This window comes from Sceloporus occidentalis, unplaced genomic scaffold, assembly GCF_023333645.1.
Source record: "Sceloporus occidentalis isolate IW3139 unplaced genomic scaffold, rSceOcc1.0.p SCAF_1, whole genome shotgun sequence".
NCBI lineage: Eukaryota > Metazoa > Chordata > Lepidosauria > Squamata > Phrynosomatidae > Sceloporus > Sceloporus occidentalis.
Genome location: NW_028316981.1, coordinates 74,963,592 through 74,977,762, shown reverse-complemented (window position 1 = coordinate 74,977,762; position 14,171 = coordinate 74,963,592). Strand labels below are relative to the sequence as shown.

Here is a 14,171-nt window from a genome sequence, read left to right as displayed (position 1 = left end):
CAGGCCTTCCCTCCGATGATGATGGGCAGCTAGAGCAGCCTATCAGGGGCGCCGGCAGAGCGGCGAAAGTGGGCGTGGCTAGTAACGAAATGGGCCTCCTTGCCCAATCAGAAGGCACGAGGCCCCTCCTCCCTGTCTCCCCTCGGGGCGGGCGAGTGCCGCCTTTCCTGGAGCCCCGGTGAGTCCTCCCGAGCGGAGCCTGGCTGCGGGGCCGAGGGAGCAGGTGCTGGCGCCGCCTGGGCAGTAAGGAACCCCCCTCACTGACCCTTTCCAGAGGGGGCTGGGTTGCAACTCCCATCATCCTGCGACTATGTCAGGGGCTGATGGGTGTTGTCTGAAATCTATTGAGTGGCCTTCCAGGGGCGAATGGATCACAACTCCCATTCTCCTGCTCTTCTGGGTGTGGCTGATGGGTATTGTCAGAACTCTGGTTAGTGGCCTTCCAGGGGAGAATGGACTGCAGCTCCCATCCTCCTGCTCCTACGTGTCAGGGGCTGATGGGTGTTGTCATCCATGCACATCCAGAGCCAGCCCTTCCGCTGTGCCCCTCGGAAGGGCCGAAAGACCACTGCCTGTCCTCCCGGGGAGAGGGGCCCAGCGGCTGAAGGGCCGCGGAGGGGGATCCTCTCTTGGAGAGTTTGTGTGGAAGGAGGGAGGGAGAGAGGGAGGGAGGGATCCTGAAGCGTCCTGGCCTCCTCCTCCTCCTCCTCCTCCTCCCATTCATTGGGCAAAAGAGATGGACCAGGCACTGGGGTCCAAAACACACTCACTGCAGAAATAATCCAGTTTGAGACCGCTTTCACTGCCCTGGCTCAGAGCAAGCTAATTCTGGAAACTGTCGCTTTGTGAGACATTGAGCCTTCTCTGTCAGAGAGCTCTGGGGCCGCAATAAACTACAATTCCCAGGATTCCTTAGTACTGAGGGCGGGCGGTTAAAGTGCTCTCAAACTGCATTATTTCTGCACTGCGTTTTGGACCCTGAAAGAAGAAGGCAAAGACCCAGCTGTGTTAGTCTGGAAAACTAATATAGAACAAGGCCTTGCAGCACCTTTGAGACTCACTGATAGAGAACAGTTGGGAGCAGGAGCTTTCTAGGCTTGAACCTCCTTCCTCAGATGCATCTGCAAAAGCCCATGCTCCCAACTTCTCTGATTCAGACTCAAGGGTGCTGCAAGGGTCCCTTTGCAAACTGATGGGAGGCGAGGAGGCGTGTGTGCGGATGGCACCGCTTTCTGAGGTTACAGAAGAGGCTGGTTGTTGCTGGTGGTGTTTGTGACCATTGTTTGTGCTGGCACAGGGTTCCTGCTAAGGAGATGCTTCTTGACAGCAGAGTTGGGGGTGGGAGTACTTGCTTTGGCCTCCAGGAGCGGAGGTTGCACTAAATACTGCTTACTCCATATACTCATGTATAAGTCTAGAAGACTCAAAAAAGCGGTGTCAACTTATGCACGGGTCAGTGTAAGCATTGTACTTTAACTCTCATCCAAGAAGGAAGCATCCCCTTCTCTGACGGGAGTGATAGGGCCAAACCAGACTGCAGAAATAATCCAGTTTGAGACTGCTTTAACTGCCCTGACTCAGTGCTAGGGAATTCTGGGAACTGTAGCTTGTTGTGGCACCAGAGCTCTCTGACAGTGAAGGCTCAATGCCTCACAAAACTACAGTTCCCAGAATTCCCTAGCATTGAGCCAGGGCAATTAAAGCAGTCTCAAGATGGATTATTTCTGCAGTGTGTTTTGGCCCCCTGGGAGCCCCTAAAAGAAACGCTCTTTGCCGCAATGCCACTTTTGACCTTTTTTTAATGCCCAGGTGGGAAAATGGTGGAGGTGGCAGCTCTTTGGCGATTCCCCTTAAAGGAACACAGAGAGGAACCAGGATTTGAATAAGACACTTGGTTTGTTTGCCAGCTTTTCTGGGTTTAAAATCAGGCAACATTAAAGGCTGCCAACGTAATTGCAGTTTGCTTTGCTTTGCCTTTTCATCCATTTGGACATGTGCGTGTTTTCTTAGCCCTGCTTGTGTCTGCTCACCTCTCATGCAAATCGGCCATGATTTAACACAGTTACCTCCTCATCCATCCAGCCTTAAGGGTGACTCTAAAGATTTATACCTGCTGTAATTTTGTATGTTCTTTGGCATTGTTTTCCTTTGCTTTGTCCTTTATATCCTTTGTTACGTGCCCCTAAGTTTTACCCTTGACTTATCAGCAGGTCATATCAAAATCCATAATTCTGGCCCCTAAACCTGCCCTCAACTTATATGTGAGGTCGACTTACAGTCGAGTATATACAGTAATTCGGCTAAATGCTATCTGGTTATTAAAAGATCAGACGTAATGGGTGTGATTTTAGCATCTAGAGCTTCCTGGTTTTGGGTGTCTATCTGTGCTGCTGAGGAAAGGCACGCTTTCTTCCTTTTTAAAGGTGTGGGTTCAGTCTGACAGTCCAAAACACTTGTGCCAAGCATTTCAGATAAGGGAGACTCAACCGTACTGCCATGCAGTCTAAAAAATATCCATTAATTAAGAGAAATTAATTCACTCGGACATGGAGTTCTTCCACTAGATGAAAATAAGGACACATTAGCAAATGGGGAAAAAATTAAAGGAAAGGTTTAGCTCAACACACCTTTCTGCTTAAGATAGAGTAGTAAGTGATACCCACGAAGTTGTTCTGACAAATGAGGCAGAAAATCCCATAAGCATTTTCCCCAGTTGTAACTATGAAAACACAACAGCAACAAATTAAGTAGCCAACAGTTTCATGATACAGTACCACGAATCCATTGCCTCAATAGGCCTAATGGTAGAGCTGGCCCTAAAAAGGGATATAGGTCTGTTACTACTGGCTCCTGTCTGCAAGCATCAGGAAGCATAATGGTTTCCGTATAGGAAGCCTGCTATCAAATCTTGTTTCATTTCACTATAGTATCTCTCTAAGTGGCTACAACTGGGTGCACTGCTAGTTAATAATTCTGTAATAATTCAATAATTCTGTATTTTGACAAGAAAATGAACACAGTCCTTCCCTTCCCCCAGTTGTGTCGGAACTGTAATGCAGTCAAACTCTTTTGGGGTTCATCAGTTCCAATCTCATGGATTTTTAATCTCATGATACCATTCGAATAAGAATGCAGATCTGTAAGAGGTCTTTCACATGACATACTACTGCTTCAACGTCCATGGCTGCAGCCTACGGAAACTTGGGATTTATAGTTTGGGGAGGCGCTAGAGCTCTTTGGCAGAGAATCCTAAATACCCCTCCCTTAACCTCAAGTGTAGGGTCTAAATACCTTAAAGGCACCAAATCTTTTCTGATCTTGGAAGCTCAGTAGGGTCAGCTTTGGTTAGTACTTCGATGGGAGACTGGCAACAAATACTAGCTGCTGTAGGCTATATTTCAGAGGCAGGAACTAGCAAGTGACCTCTGAGTATTTTATTGTTATTGTTATCCTATTTATTTATATTTCGCCTTCCTCCTGATACGGAGACTCAAGTCAGTTAACAAAATTTAAAACGGTCTAAGTAAAAACAGTATGGAACATTAAAAATACAAAGTTTAAAAAACAATTAAACAGTTCAAATGATTAAAATGTGACATTATTAAAATTTAAAATTCTTTAAGACAAAAACAAAACAGCACCTTTGTCTACATGCAAAAGGCTGGCAGCATAAAAATGTTTTTATCTGCTGTCATAAAGAAAGCAAAGATGGAGCCATCCTGGCCTCCCTAGGGAAGGAGTTCCAGAGATTGGGAGCCTATCTTGCCTAAGAAATTCATGGGGTTGCCATAAATCAATAGGTGAGTTGAAGGCACACACGCACACATATACTACAAATCCCAGGATTCTGTAGGATGATGCCATGGCAATTAAAATGAAACCACAACACTGGAATTGCATAGTGTTAAAGGGTTCCAGGGTGTGAAAAAGGCAGAAGCTGGGTTTGGGCGTAGTTCTATTTTCTACTCAGAATGTTACAGTGATCCTGTAGAGAAAGCAGTATTTATTGTAATAGATTGTGCAATACATGGGTACATGTTGCCTAATATGACTGCAGTTTTGTGAAAATTGTTGCAGTCATGCAAACTGAAAACCCTAGGTTGACCGTGACATTTCAGTCTAGAGACATATGCAGCAAAATACCTTGAAGTGTAGTAATGAAAGAGACTGGATGGCCATCTCTCAGGGGAGCTTTGATTGTGTATTCCTGCATGGCAGGGGGTTGGACTGGATGACCCTTGGGATCTTTTCCAATTCTGTGAGAGTCCATGTTAGGTCCTCCTTGGCAGTATGTTTCATGTATGTACTGTGCTCCTCACTTCAGTAATTTTCTGCTGCTGAGCCTCTTAAAAGCTTGTAACAAATGTGAGGTAGATGTGAATATATAGGGCTGCACATAACTTGCTATGCCGAAACATTCTACAGGACTGATCAATAACAATTGGTGAACAGATTAGCTTTCATAAAAGTCAGGAGGAATCCATTTCTGTTTTCCATTGGTTCCTTTGGCTGAAGGGAATTTTAAGAGTGACAAGAAAAACTGTCTTGGTACTCATAAGACTGAGACAGGCTCAGGTTGCTGTCACAACTGAACCAAGGCCCCCTTTGCACTACTTTATCCATTGTTCTGACAAATGTCTGCACACCAGTTGCATTATACCCAGTTGTAGCCCCTTAGAGAAATGAAGCAAGCATTTGATGACTGACATTCTGTACAAAAAAACTATTATGCTTCTTGATGTTTGCAGTCAGACGCCAATAATAATAAACCTGTATCCCATGTTAGCGCCAGCTTTACCATTAGCTGTACTGAAGCAATGGATTGCGTACTATATCATGAAATTGTTGGCTATTTAATTTGTCATTGTATTGTCACTGTTACAACTGGGCAAAATGCTTATGGGATTTTTTGCCTCATTTGTTAAAGTAAATTGATGGGTGCCACCAGCTTAGGCCGAAAGATAGATTAGGTTAGTCCATTCCTTTAATTTTTTTTTCTTCCTGAGATTTGTGGTGCTGTGTCCTCATTTTCACCCAGTGGAAGAACTAAGTGAGAATTAATGTTTCCTAATTAACTGATATTTTTAGTCTGCATGGCAATACAATTGAGTTTCCCTTATCTAAAATGCTTGGGACAAGAAGTGTTTTGGATTTCATTTTTTTGAGGAGGGGATTTGGAAATATTTGCATGTATATTATGAGCTATCCTGTAAATGGCATCTAAGTCTAAATGTGAAATTCATTTATGTTTCGGATAATGGTTAATACTTTGTTGTTTGTGTAAGCGAAAGGGAAGGAGATTGGGAAGAAGGGAATAGAAGTTAGAACGGAAGTTCATCGGGAGATGTATGTATGTACAGTCTATAAGAAATGAATTGGTGATGTTAATTTGTATATAATATTGTACATGTGAAAAAGATAAAAACAATTAAAAAAGAAATTCATTTATGTTTCATATACATATATACCTTATAAACATATAAAATGCATAAGATTCTAAATAATTTTGTGCATTAAACAAAGTTTGTGTACACTGAACCATCAAAAAGAGAAGGTGTCACAGTCTCAGCCACCCATGTGTCAAATTTGGTTTTTGAAATGTTCCTGATTTCAGAATTCCAGATAAGGGACATTCAGTCTGCAGATGGAGAAGATGTGCTCATCCAGTTCTTCAGTACATGCGTGCTGCAGCTTCACTGTCACTGAGCCACTCCTCTGCCTGCTCACAACAAAAGAACAATTTTAGATTTAGCATAGTCTGCTGGGCCATATGCACAGTTACTTCCTTTCACTTGTCTCAGCACAACAAGTTTTTAAAAAAATCTCATTTGTGCTGTGGATGTTTCCTGGGCTTCTTGGTATGCAGTCATAACATAATTCTTTCTGTTGCAGACCTGAAACCCAGGGCTGGCCCAGGACATTTTGTTACCTTAGGCGGTGCAGAAAATGCCAGCTAACTATATGAATCAAAGTACATAAAACTGAAATCTAGGCGTAACACTGGCATGCAAGGCAGACAGTCTCAGAAGAACCTCTCTTCATCCCTACCAGTGAATCGTTCGGTAATAAAAAAAAGCCTAACAATCGTAAGCTCCAAAACCTTCCAGAGGTAGCTGCTGAACTCTGCCTAATATCAAGGCTGGACTAGACCTACCAAAACCATCTGAATTTGAGGGATCCTCCTGTGGATGATGGTGGAGTGACTTCAGTGCAAGTGGTTTACCTAATCTCTCAGTGCTACAGTTGACTGGTTTTATTCCTGCTGAAAAGCAAAACACCTGTTCAGTTACTTAGCTCTTCCTATTAGCTCAGACTGAATAACAAGATTATAGGTACAAAAGATGTCAGATGGGCTTGTCCTGCAGGTTCCACGTAACGGCAAATAAAGATGAGAACAACAAGGATTATGTTTGCCAAAATTATTTATAATCATGCAGGATAGAATTTTGCCTTGAGAGATACTTTTCTAAGTCATTATTCTCCCTGTTTCTGATCTGCAGGTCTGAGTGTTGATGCTTTCGTAGCTAAACCAGCATCACACAGTGGTATTACAGGGAAAGAAGGCAGAGTTTAGCTGTTGGGAACCAATAACATTTGTGACAAATTGGCCAGGTATTAATGCAAGAGATTGATGGAGTCTTCCTTTGATAGCCTGGATTTTCCATTTATTTGCTTTTGATATTCACTAGTGAAACGTATTTCTGGCCTCTGTGCTATTTAATGACCGTGTTCATTTAGCTACTGATTTTTAAAGTATTGCAATCTTTCCTTTCCCCTTGAACAGATAAAGTACTAGAGGTACAAGACGACTGATGTGGTTTTTACTCTAAAGACAAGTGTGCTATCCTTTCCCCCTTGCCTGGACGTGCTGGGGAAGCTGATCTGTGCTGCACAAAGGAAGCCTGGAACTGGAGGACAGTGGAAGGCCAATACCTTGTAGAGTCTGTTGGAGAAGACATGGCTCTGACTCTTGAAACAGAATCACGAATATACCGCTCCCTCAGAACTGTGTTTGGGGCTGCTGCACACCTTGTTTCACTTGGATTTTCCATCTTTGTGGCTGTGCTTACAAGACCTGGATCAAGTAAGTCAGGAGCAATTATAGGTGTATGGATAGTTCACAAAGTTGTTGAAACTAAGGCTTGGGCAGTTACCCTTGAAGATGTGTAGCCATCCAGTCTTCTGACCTGCAAAGGAAATAGATAACATTACACAATTTAAAGTCAGTATAGTCCTGGGCAGTGTTGATTTCTGTGATCTTAGCTCTAATTCCTTATTGAACTACATTGCTAGGCTTCTGAATCATGTAGGTTCTTCAAAACCTAATAACACACACACACACTCTTAAATAAGCGGTCTTATTAAAGGCACCAATAAAAAACTTCTTAAAACACATTTAACACATAGTAAAGATGATAAAAATATAGACACCCCCCCCCCCGTTATTTTTTTTAAAAAACACCTCTGCTACAACCAGTTAACAAAGGTATGGCAGAAGGAGAGGGGAGCCATCCAAGCCTGAGAGGAGCCGCTGAGAAGTCTCTTTCTTGTGTCCTCACCAAACATGTCCATAACAGTGGTCATACTGGGTCATACTGAATAAAAGCCTTCCCTCGGGATCTTAAAAATTGGACACATTGCTGTTGGAAATAATGGTCTTTTAGGTGTCCTGGATGCAGCCTAAGACAGTTATTGCTGTCTCAATCTAGCAAAAAAGATGGAATGTACATTTCCATCCTAGTGTCCATCTATACCTTGGGGGCAATTCAAGCTATCCATCCACATCAAGGACCACTAGTCATATATATACAGTTGCCAGTCCCTGTGCCTAGATGGGCTGTTTTAGATTGTGTTGAGTTTGTCCAGTGCACTTCAGTGTCAAATAGTGTAGCATTTCTGTTGTTCCATTACTGAATGCAACATTTGAGCTTTGTCACAGCAAGCTGATCCCTTGACAGCCATGTTTCCTATTATCCTGTTACAGTCTGGAAGCTTTTTCAGAATGTGTTTTCAGCCTCTCTATTAAATGGTTTCTTGAGTGTAATAAGAGTCACACATACAAACAATGGCTTCAGATGAGATCAGCTGGCCTATTTTCAGTAGTAGCCTAATAACTTCAGCACTGGACAGAGCATCTGTGGTTGCATTCCCACAGGACGCCATGCTTGCTTAAATTTTTTTGTTTGTTTGTAAAGAGGTACATTGTTGTGTTGGAGTAAAAAAAAAAACCACATGGAATCAGTGGCACCTAAAAATCAAAAAGATTTGTTGCATAGCACACACATTTCTGAGCAAGAAAAGTTCACACTACTATAAATCGGCTAGATTTTAAGATGCTAAAGGGCTGTTTCTTTTTTAATGCTACAGATGAAAACTGTGACTCTTAGAATACATGCACTTTGTTTTGAGCATTCCACCATCTCTTGTAATACTTGTAGTTTAATAGTCAAATTTGGGGAAGGGTTTCGGCATGTATTTTTTCTCCCTCAGTGTTATCCAAGGGGGAAAGGTAAAGGTTACTTGATCTCAAATGAGGATACAGAGTGCCTCAAGACAAGGCTGTTGCTGTATGGGAAGCATGGAGTTTTACATGGGGTGCAGATGTTTCACCTTCCTTGCAATTCTCTCTTGTTTTCCCACTGCAGAGCATTTTAACCCTCTTGCCTGGAAGCACCCTTAAAATAATATGTAACTGTGTTTCTATCCAGTAGTAACAGCAATTTGTGATTGTCACCCAGTTATTATTGGAACACTTGTGGGCTTCCTGTAAGAGTCTGGCTAGCCACTCTCAGAACAAGACTAGATAGGTCTTTAGTCTGATCCAGCAGGGCTTTCACACAAGTTGATTTCATTGTAAGATTTCAATGATTTTGTCCCATTTGAAGAGCTTTCAGTGTATTTCCAGAGATGTGTTCACCAATTTGACTTCAACTCTCTTTGTTCTCATTTTCCCCCGCAGGTCTATTCTCCTGGCACCCTCTATTAATGTCGCTTGCGGTAAGCCAGCCAAAAACATCCTTTGCCACCATATTCCAAAATAACAAAGCATATCTGTATCTAATCTGGATTGGGAGTTGTTTCTGTTCACTAAAATAGTTTGATAAAGGGTAGAGAGGTCTTTTGTATTAATTGAGGAGCTGGGAGAGGAGATGCAGCTGTTCCTACATGCTGTCAGTCTGGAATCAAGAATTCCCTACTAGTCACTTCTCTGTTCAAAGCTATGATTAACTCCTGAAATGCTGTAATTATCCAGGTAACCTCTAACTCTCTGAGCTTTATCTCCTGCTGGGTTGATTGGGCTCACTGTAAAAAATGTCTTTAAGCCTCTCTATGATAAATCAATATCTGGTGGAGGTATCTGTTAGAAACTATCCCCACTCTCCACATGCGAATTATCATGTTAAAGTAAATATGAGGAAGAAATTATTTTTATATGGAGGAACTCCTTTTCAGTTTCCCTTGGCCTAAGAACAGTTTCAGTGACTAACATACCTAGTAAACAACAGTGATAAGACTTATTTTTGCCTCCCTCCAGTTTTCCTTCCTGATGACGGAAGCTGTGTTGGTTTTCTCTCCAGAGAGCTCTCTGCTCCGGTCCTTCTCACGTAAGGCCAAGGTCCGCTTCCACTGGGCTTTGCAGCTGCTCTCTCTCATATGTGCAGTCCTGGGCTTGGCCATCATCAGCTATAACAAGCACATCAATGGGAAGGACCACTTTGTCACTTGGCATGGCCAGACCGGTTTGCTCACAGTGCTGTATGCTAGCATGCAGTGCATGGGTGGTCTTGCTCTGCTGTATCCTAAGCTGATGAAGAACTGGACACTTACCAAACTGAAGCTTTACCATGCCACATCAGGGTTGATTGGGTACCTTCTTGGTTGTGCCAGTTTGATGCTGGGCATGTGTTCCTTGTGGTTTACTGCAGCTGTGACTGGAGTCTCCTGGTATCTGTCTATCCTGTGTCCTATCCTCACCAGCTTGGTTGTCATGAACCAAGTGAGTAATGCCTACCTCTACCGCAAGAGAATCCAGCCTTGAAAGCCAACCTCAACAGATACTTTTCGAGATCTGAGGAGACATCTCACATCCTCTTTTAAAGAGACTACAGCTTTCTATGGCGCTGGAGTGAAGAATCCCTTTTTATCTTTATAAATTTGTATGGCATTTTTGAAAGACTTCTGACTTCTTCCCACTGTTAAAATCCTGAAGATGCTTGCACTGTTGCAGCAAAAGTGTGTGGGTCCATGCAGTGTTTTGTGTGCATCTCTTTGGAAATGTGGCTTTGTGGCACTGAGTAGTAACCCAGTAGCAGTATTCTGCCACTTCTCCTCCACCCATGAAAGGAAACAAATTCCTTAGATAGTCCTCTGCTCAGCTGAGTGCAGGAGTTCAGAGAAGCCCCTTACACAAAGATATACCTCACTTGCTCTAGATTTCTCCTTATGGAAAAAGTGATTGGGCATGAGAGGGGGTGGAATAGGTAGACATTTTTAACATTTAATTTTTAAAAACATTTCTTTAGTGTAGTATGTAAAGGCTATGTAAAAGACTAGCGCTTCCCCCATAACTGAATATGCATATCTAAGTCTCTCCCTCCTTCCAGGTTGACTGATGCACACACACAAAGTTCAGGCTTGGTCAACTATAATCTTTCATGCTAGGGAGAAAGCACAAGGGCTGGTCTAGTCTACTGCCATTCATAAACAAGAAATGAGGGAGCTGTCCTAGACCCAGCTTGAAAATATAGGGAGACTGTGACCCTGTGATCATACATCCTCATGACCTCTCAGGGGTGGAAAGAAAATGAAATTGCTCAGTTCTTTCTCTTCTAGATTTTACGAGAACTTGAATCCCATGTACTACATGAACAACAGCTTCATTGCACAGATAGGTAAACAAAAATGAGGTACAAAGGTTTCTCGGTGAACCAAACACAAAGTTAGAAAGGCTGTTTTTGTCTGCTGTCATACTTGGACAAAATTTTTCAAAGATTTGATTGCTCATGAATAGCACTATTTACACAATACGGATGATGTTGCTGTCCCAAAGATGGAGGCATAGTACTGAAATATGGAAAGGAACAATTTTCTAAACAAATGCAGTTGTTCCAGAATTCTTCCACAAGAAAATTTGGGTACAACTTGTCACACAGTCCATGTGATGGGCTTGCATATATGTGTACAGTCAGCATATGTATTGATCTAGTCATTTAATTTCTACGAAGAAGAGCTCGCTCCTCAAGAAAACTGAACTTCTTGACAGGCTCCTCAGAAAAGCCACATGCATTTGTGACTTAGGCCCAATAAATTCTAGAGTAGGATTCTTCCATGGTGCTTTCTCCCATGGTTTTTCATGTGTTTTCAGTACAGAGTGTGAAAGCTCCCACTAGTAGGGATGGGTGGGATGAAAGGTTCATCAAAGCAAATTGTCTATTTTCCTATCATTTTCTGTTGAGAAGAGAAATGAGCCATCTTTGTGCAGGACAAAAATGAGCAATGAGAGTGTGGAAGAGTGTTGGTGTTGATCTAGCTAATCATGACTATCTCATTGAATCTAGGTGACACAGTTAAATCTCACTGCTTTCATTGGCACTTAATTGCAATCAGCTTTTGCTGGATTAGGGCCTTTGACTGTAGTCCCTTTTCCTAGAATGAAGTCCTGTCCACAGAATACTAAAAATACAGGGTGGAAGACTGCCTATAACAAGATATTTTAGAGCTTTCTGAGACAGGGCAGAGGGCCTGAGTGATTAAAAAAAACTAGCATTAAAATGTCTAATTTTCAGTGGTATGTACCCTATGCAGCATTATTTGCTTCAGCATAAACTTTACCATGTAGTATTATGGAGCAAGTTTTCCCAGCTTTAAAAGAAGGGTCCTTGGCCATCTTAACTATGGTGGTGAATTGTCTCCACCTTGTCTTTTAACGGCTTGAGAGAATTCTTCTCATGGGCATCTGCAATAGGCATTATAACATGCAAGCTTCTCTTTCCCTCTATTTACCTGTATTAATTGGGTTCAAATAATTGCTTCAGTAAGAGTTGACAGATCTTTTACACAAATATTGCAGTTACAGAAACTTTCCTGATAAAGCAAACCCCCCGACAGTTTGCACTGAATGGTTTGATGGGTCTCTCTGCAGGGCAGGTAAACCCATCACTGAGCCTGGGCAAGAAAGAGCTGTACTTGAGTGCTGAATAAAAGAAGCTTTTAAACAGTTGTAGTGGATAGCTGTTCATTTTCATTCTCTTCTGATTCACTTGGCATCATTGTGGGTGAGGGAGTTATCTGAAACATGGCCATTGCTAGCAGTATTCCTGAAAACCTTTCATTAGGTATTTTGGAGCTATCAAGTAATAATTTAAGTCACTTTGGATATGGGGGGAAATAGTGTTTGCTCATCTCAAACAGCAGATTAATGTGTCTGTTTCAGCTGCTGAATCTGTTCTGCTTGGTTAGGAAACTGACTAAATTTGAGCTCATTGATAGGATTCACAGATGATTCAAAAACCATAGTCATTCGCTCCTCATTAAACTGATAAATGTTTGCAGTCATATATTGCAGGGGTATGTCCTGGGCTTTGTACATTTTACTTTGTTAAAATATATGATTTGGATGAAGGGAGTGGAAGGAATCATTTCAGATCCTAAGGGTGACAGCTAACACAGAAGATAGAACATGGAAAGAATGGAAAAACTAAAACTTACACAATGAATTTCAACAGAGGGAAATGGAAAGCTCTGCAATGAAAAGTAAAATAGAAAATAAACATCAAATCTACAAGCATAATAATATATGGGACTACTGGTGTGGCAACAGCACGTATGAAAGGGATTTCAGGGTTACAGAGCATAAGCTAAACAGTGACGTAACCGAAAACAGCATATATGATTTTTATGCTGCATTAACAACCATTTTTCCAAGCCACAAATTAGACTTCATTTGGAGTCCTAAGTGCTGCTCTTTGGTTATCTATACAAATGGGAACAGATTAGAGAAGGGCAACAAAAATGGTCAGTAGTGTTGAAAATAAGTCATCTGCGGAAAGATTGAAGGGACTGTGTATATTTGATCTGGAAAAGACAAGAGTTCTCAGTCCAGAAGACACAAAAAATTGCCAGAAAAGAGAACCAGCGTGTTGCAGTGGGCTGAGTGTTGGTCTGTGACGCTGGAGATGAGGGTTTGAATCCGTTTGATCATGGAAACCCACTGGGTGACCTGGGACAATTCATACTCTTAGCCTCAGAGGAAAGCAAAGGCAAACCCCCCTCTGAACACATCTTGCCACGAAATCCCCATGGTAACTTTGCTTAGGGTTATCATAAGTAAGAAACTGAAGGCCTTAAGTTACTGAAAGATGTTGTTTGGATATAAGATGGATTTTACTAATTGCAACTGGAAACAATAACTGAATTTATAGGGATCCTCCAGCTGTTATTTTAATTCCATTCTAATAGCAAAGCACCCCATTTTCCAACTGAGGCTTTGATATTTCAGGGTTTGAAAGGGAAGTATGGAAGTAAAAGTAAACTGCCAGGGGATACTGATAATGGTGTTCAAACCATTTTACTCATCAGAGCAGCACAGAAATGACAAAGCATGCTGTATCTGATGTTTCTTCCTGGTCTACCAACACCAGCTGTCACTAAGCAAAATAATGAGTAATGCTGACCAAAGGAACACCCAGATCCAACACCTGCAGCTGAAAAGACTGCCATCAAAGAACTTTCTGTATGAAGTCTCTACTTAACATAGATTAAATTTCACCCAGAAGCAGAATTATTAGATTGTGTGGATGAGGACTTTTCGGCAAGATGCTTCCCACCACTCCATTTTCCCATAGCATTCTTCCAAAGAATCTCCAGATACAGGAACAAAAGACTCTTGATAATTGGCTAGTGTCCTTTCACAGTTTTCTGACAAAGTGCCTCATGAAGCATTACAAAGCTATCAAGGGGGGCAAACCACTTGCCTGGTTGCAAAGCCTGACCACCCACTGAATACAAGGCTATCAACTTCAACAGGACAAGGACCCTGAGGCAAAAGAGCCTTACAGCAGTGCAGCACTATGGCGACATAATGCTTGGTAACAGAGAGCCTTATCACACCACAGCACTATGGCAACATAGATGCAGCAATACCACAAGCAATCATGCCCTACCATGTGATT

General features: G+C 42.1%; 1 protein-coding gene across 4 annotated transcripts; it reads left to right on the top strand.

Moving 5' to 3' along the window:
• Positions 1 to 104: 104 nt before the first annotated feature.
• CYB561D2 (cytochrome b561 family member D2) lies at positions 105 to 12,220 on the top strand. Of its 4 annotated transcripts, none has more exons than XM_089525357.1 (4): positions 105 to 178; positions 6,785 to 7,084; positions 8,960 to 8,997; positions 9,536 to 12,220. In XM_089525357.1, the coding sequence occupies exons 2-4, from the start codon at positions 6,958 to 6,960 to the stop codon at positions 10,037 to 10,039; spliced, it is 669 nt and encodes a 222-aa protein (XP_089381483.1). In that variant the 5' UTR covers positions 105 to 178; positions 6,785 to 6,957; the 3' UTR covers positions 10,040 to 12,220. The 4 variants fall into 4 exon arrangements, with proteins under 4 accessions (XP_089381483.1, XP_089381502.1, XP_089381473.1 ...); XM_089525376.1 differs by having other exon boundaries at positions 178 to 223; XM_089525347.1 differs by lacking the exon at positions 105 to 178 and adding an exon at positions 183 to 243.
• The last annotated feature ends 1,951 nt before the right edge of the window (positions 12,221 to 14,171 follow it).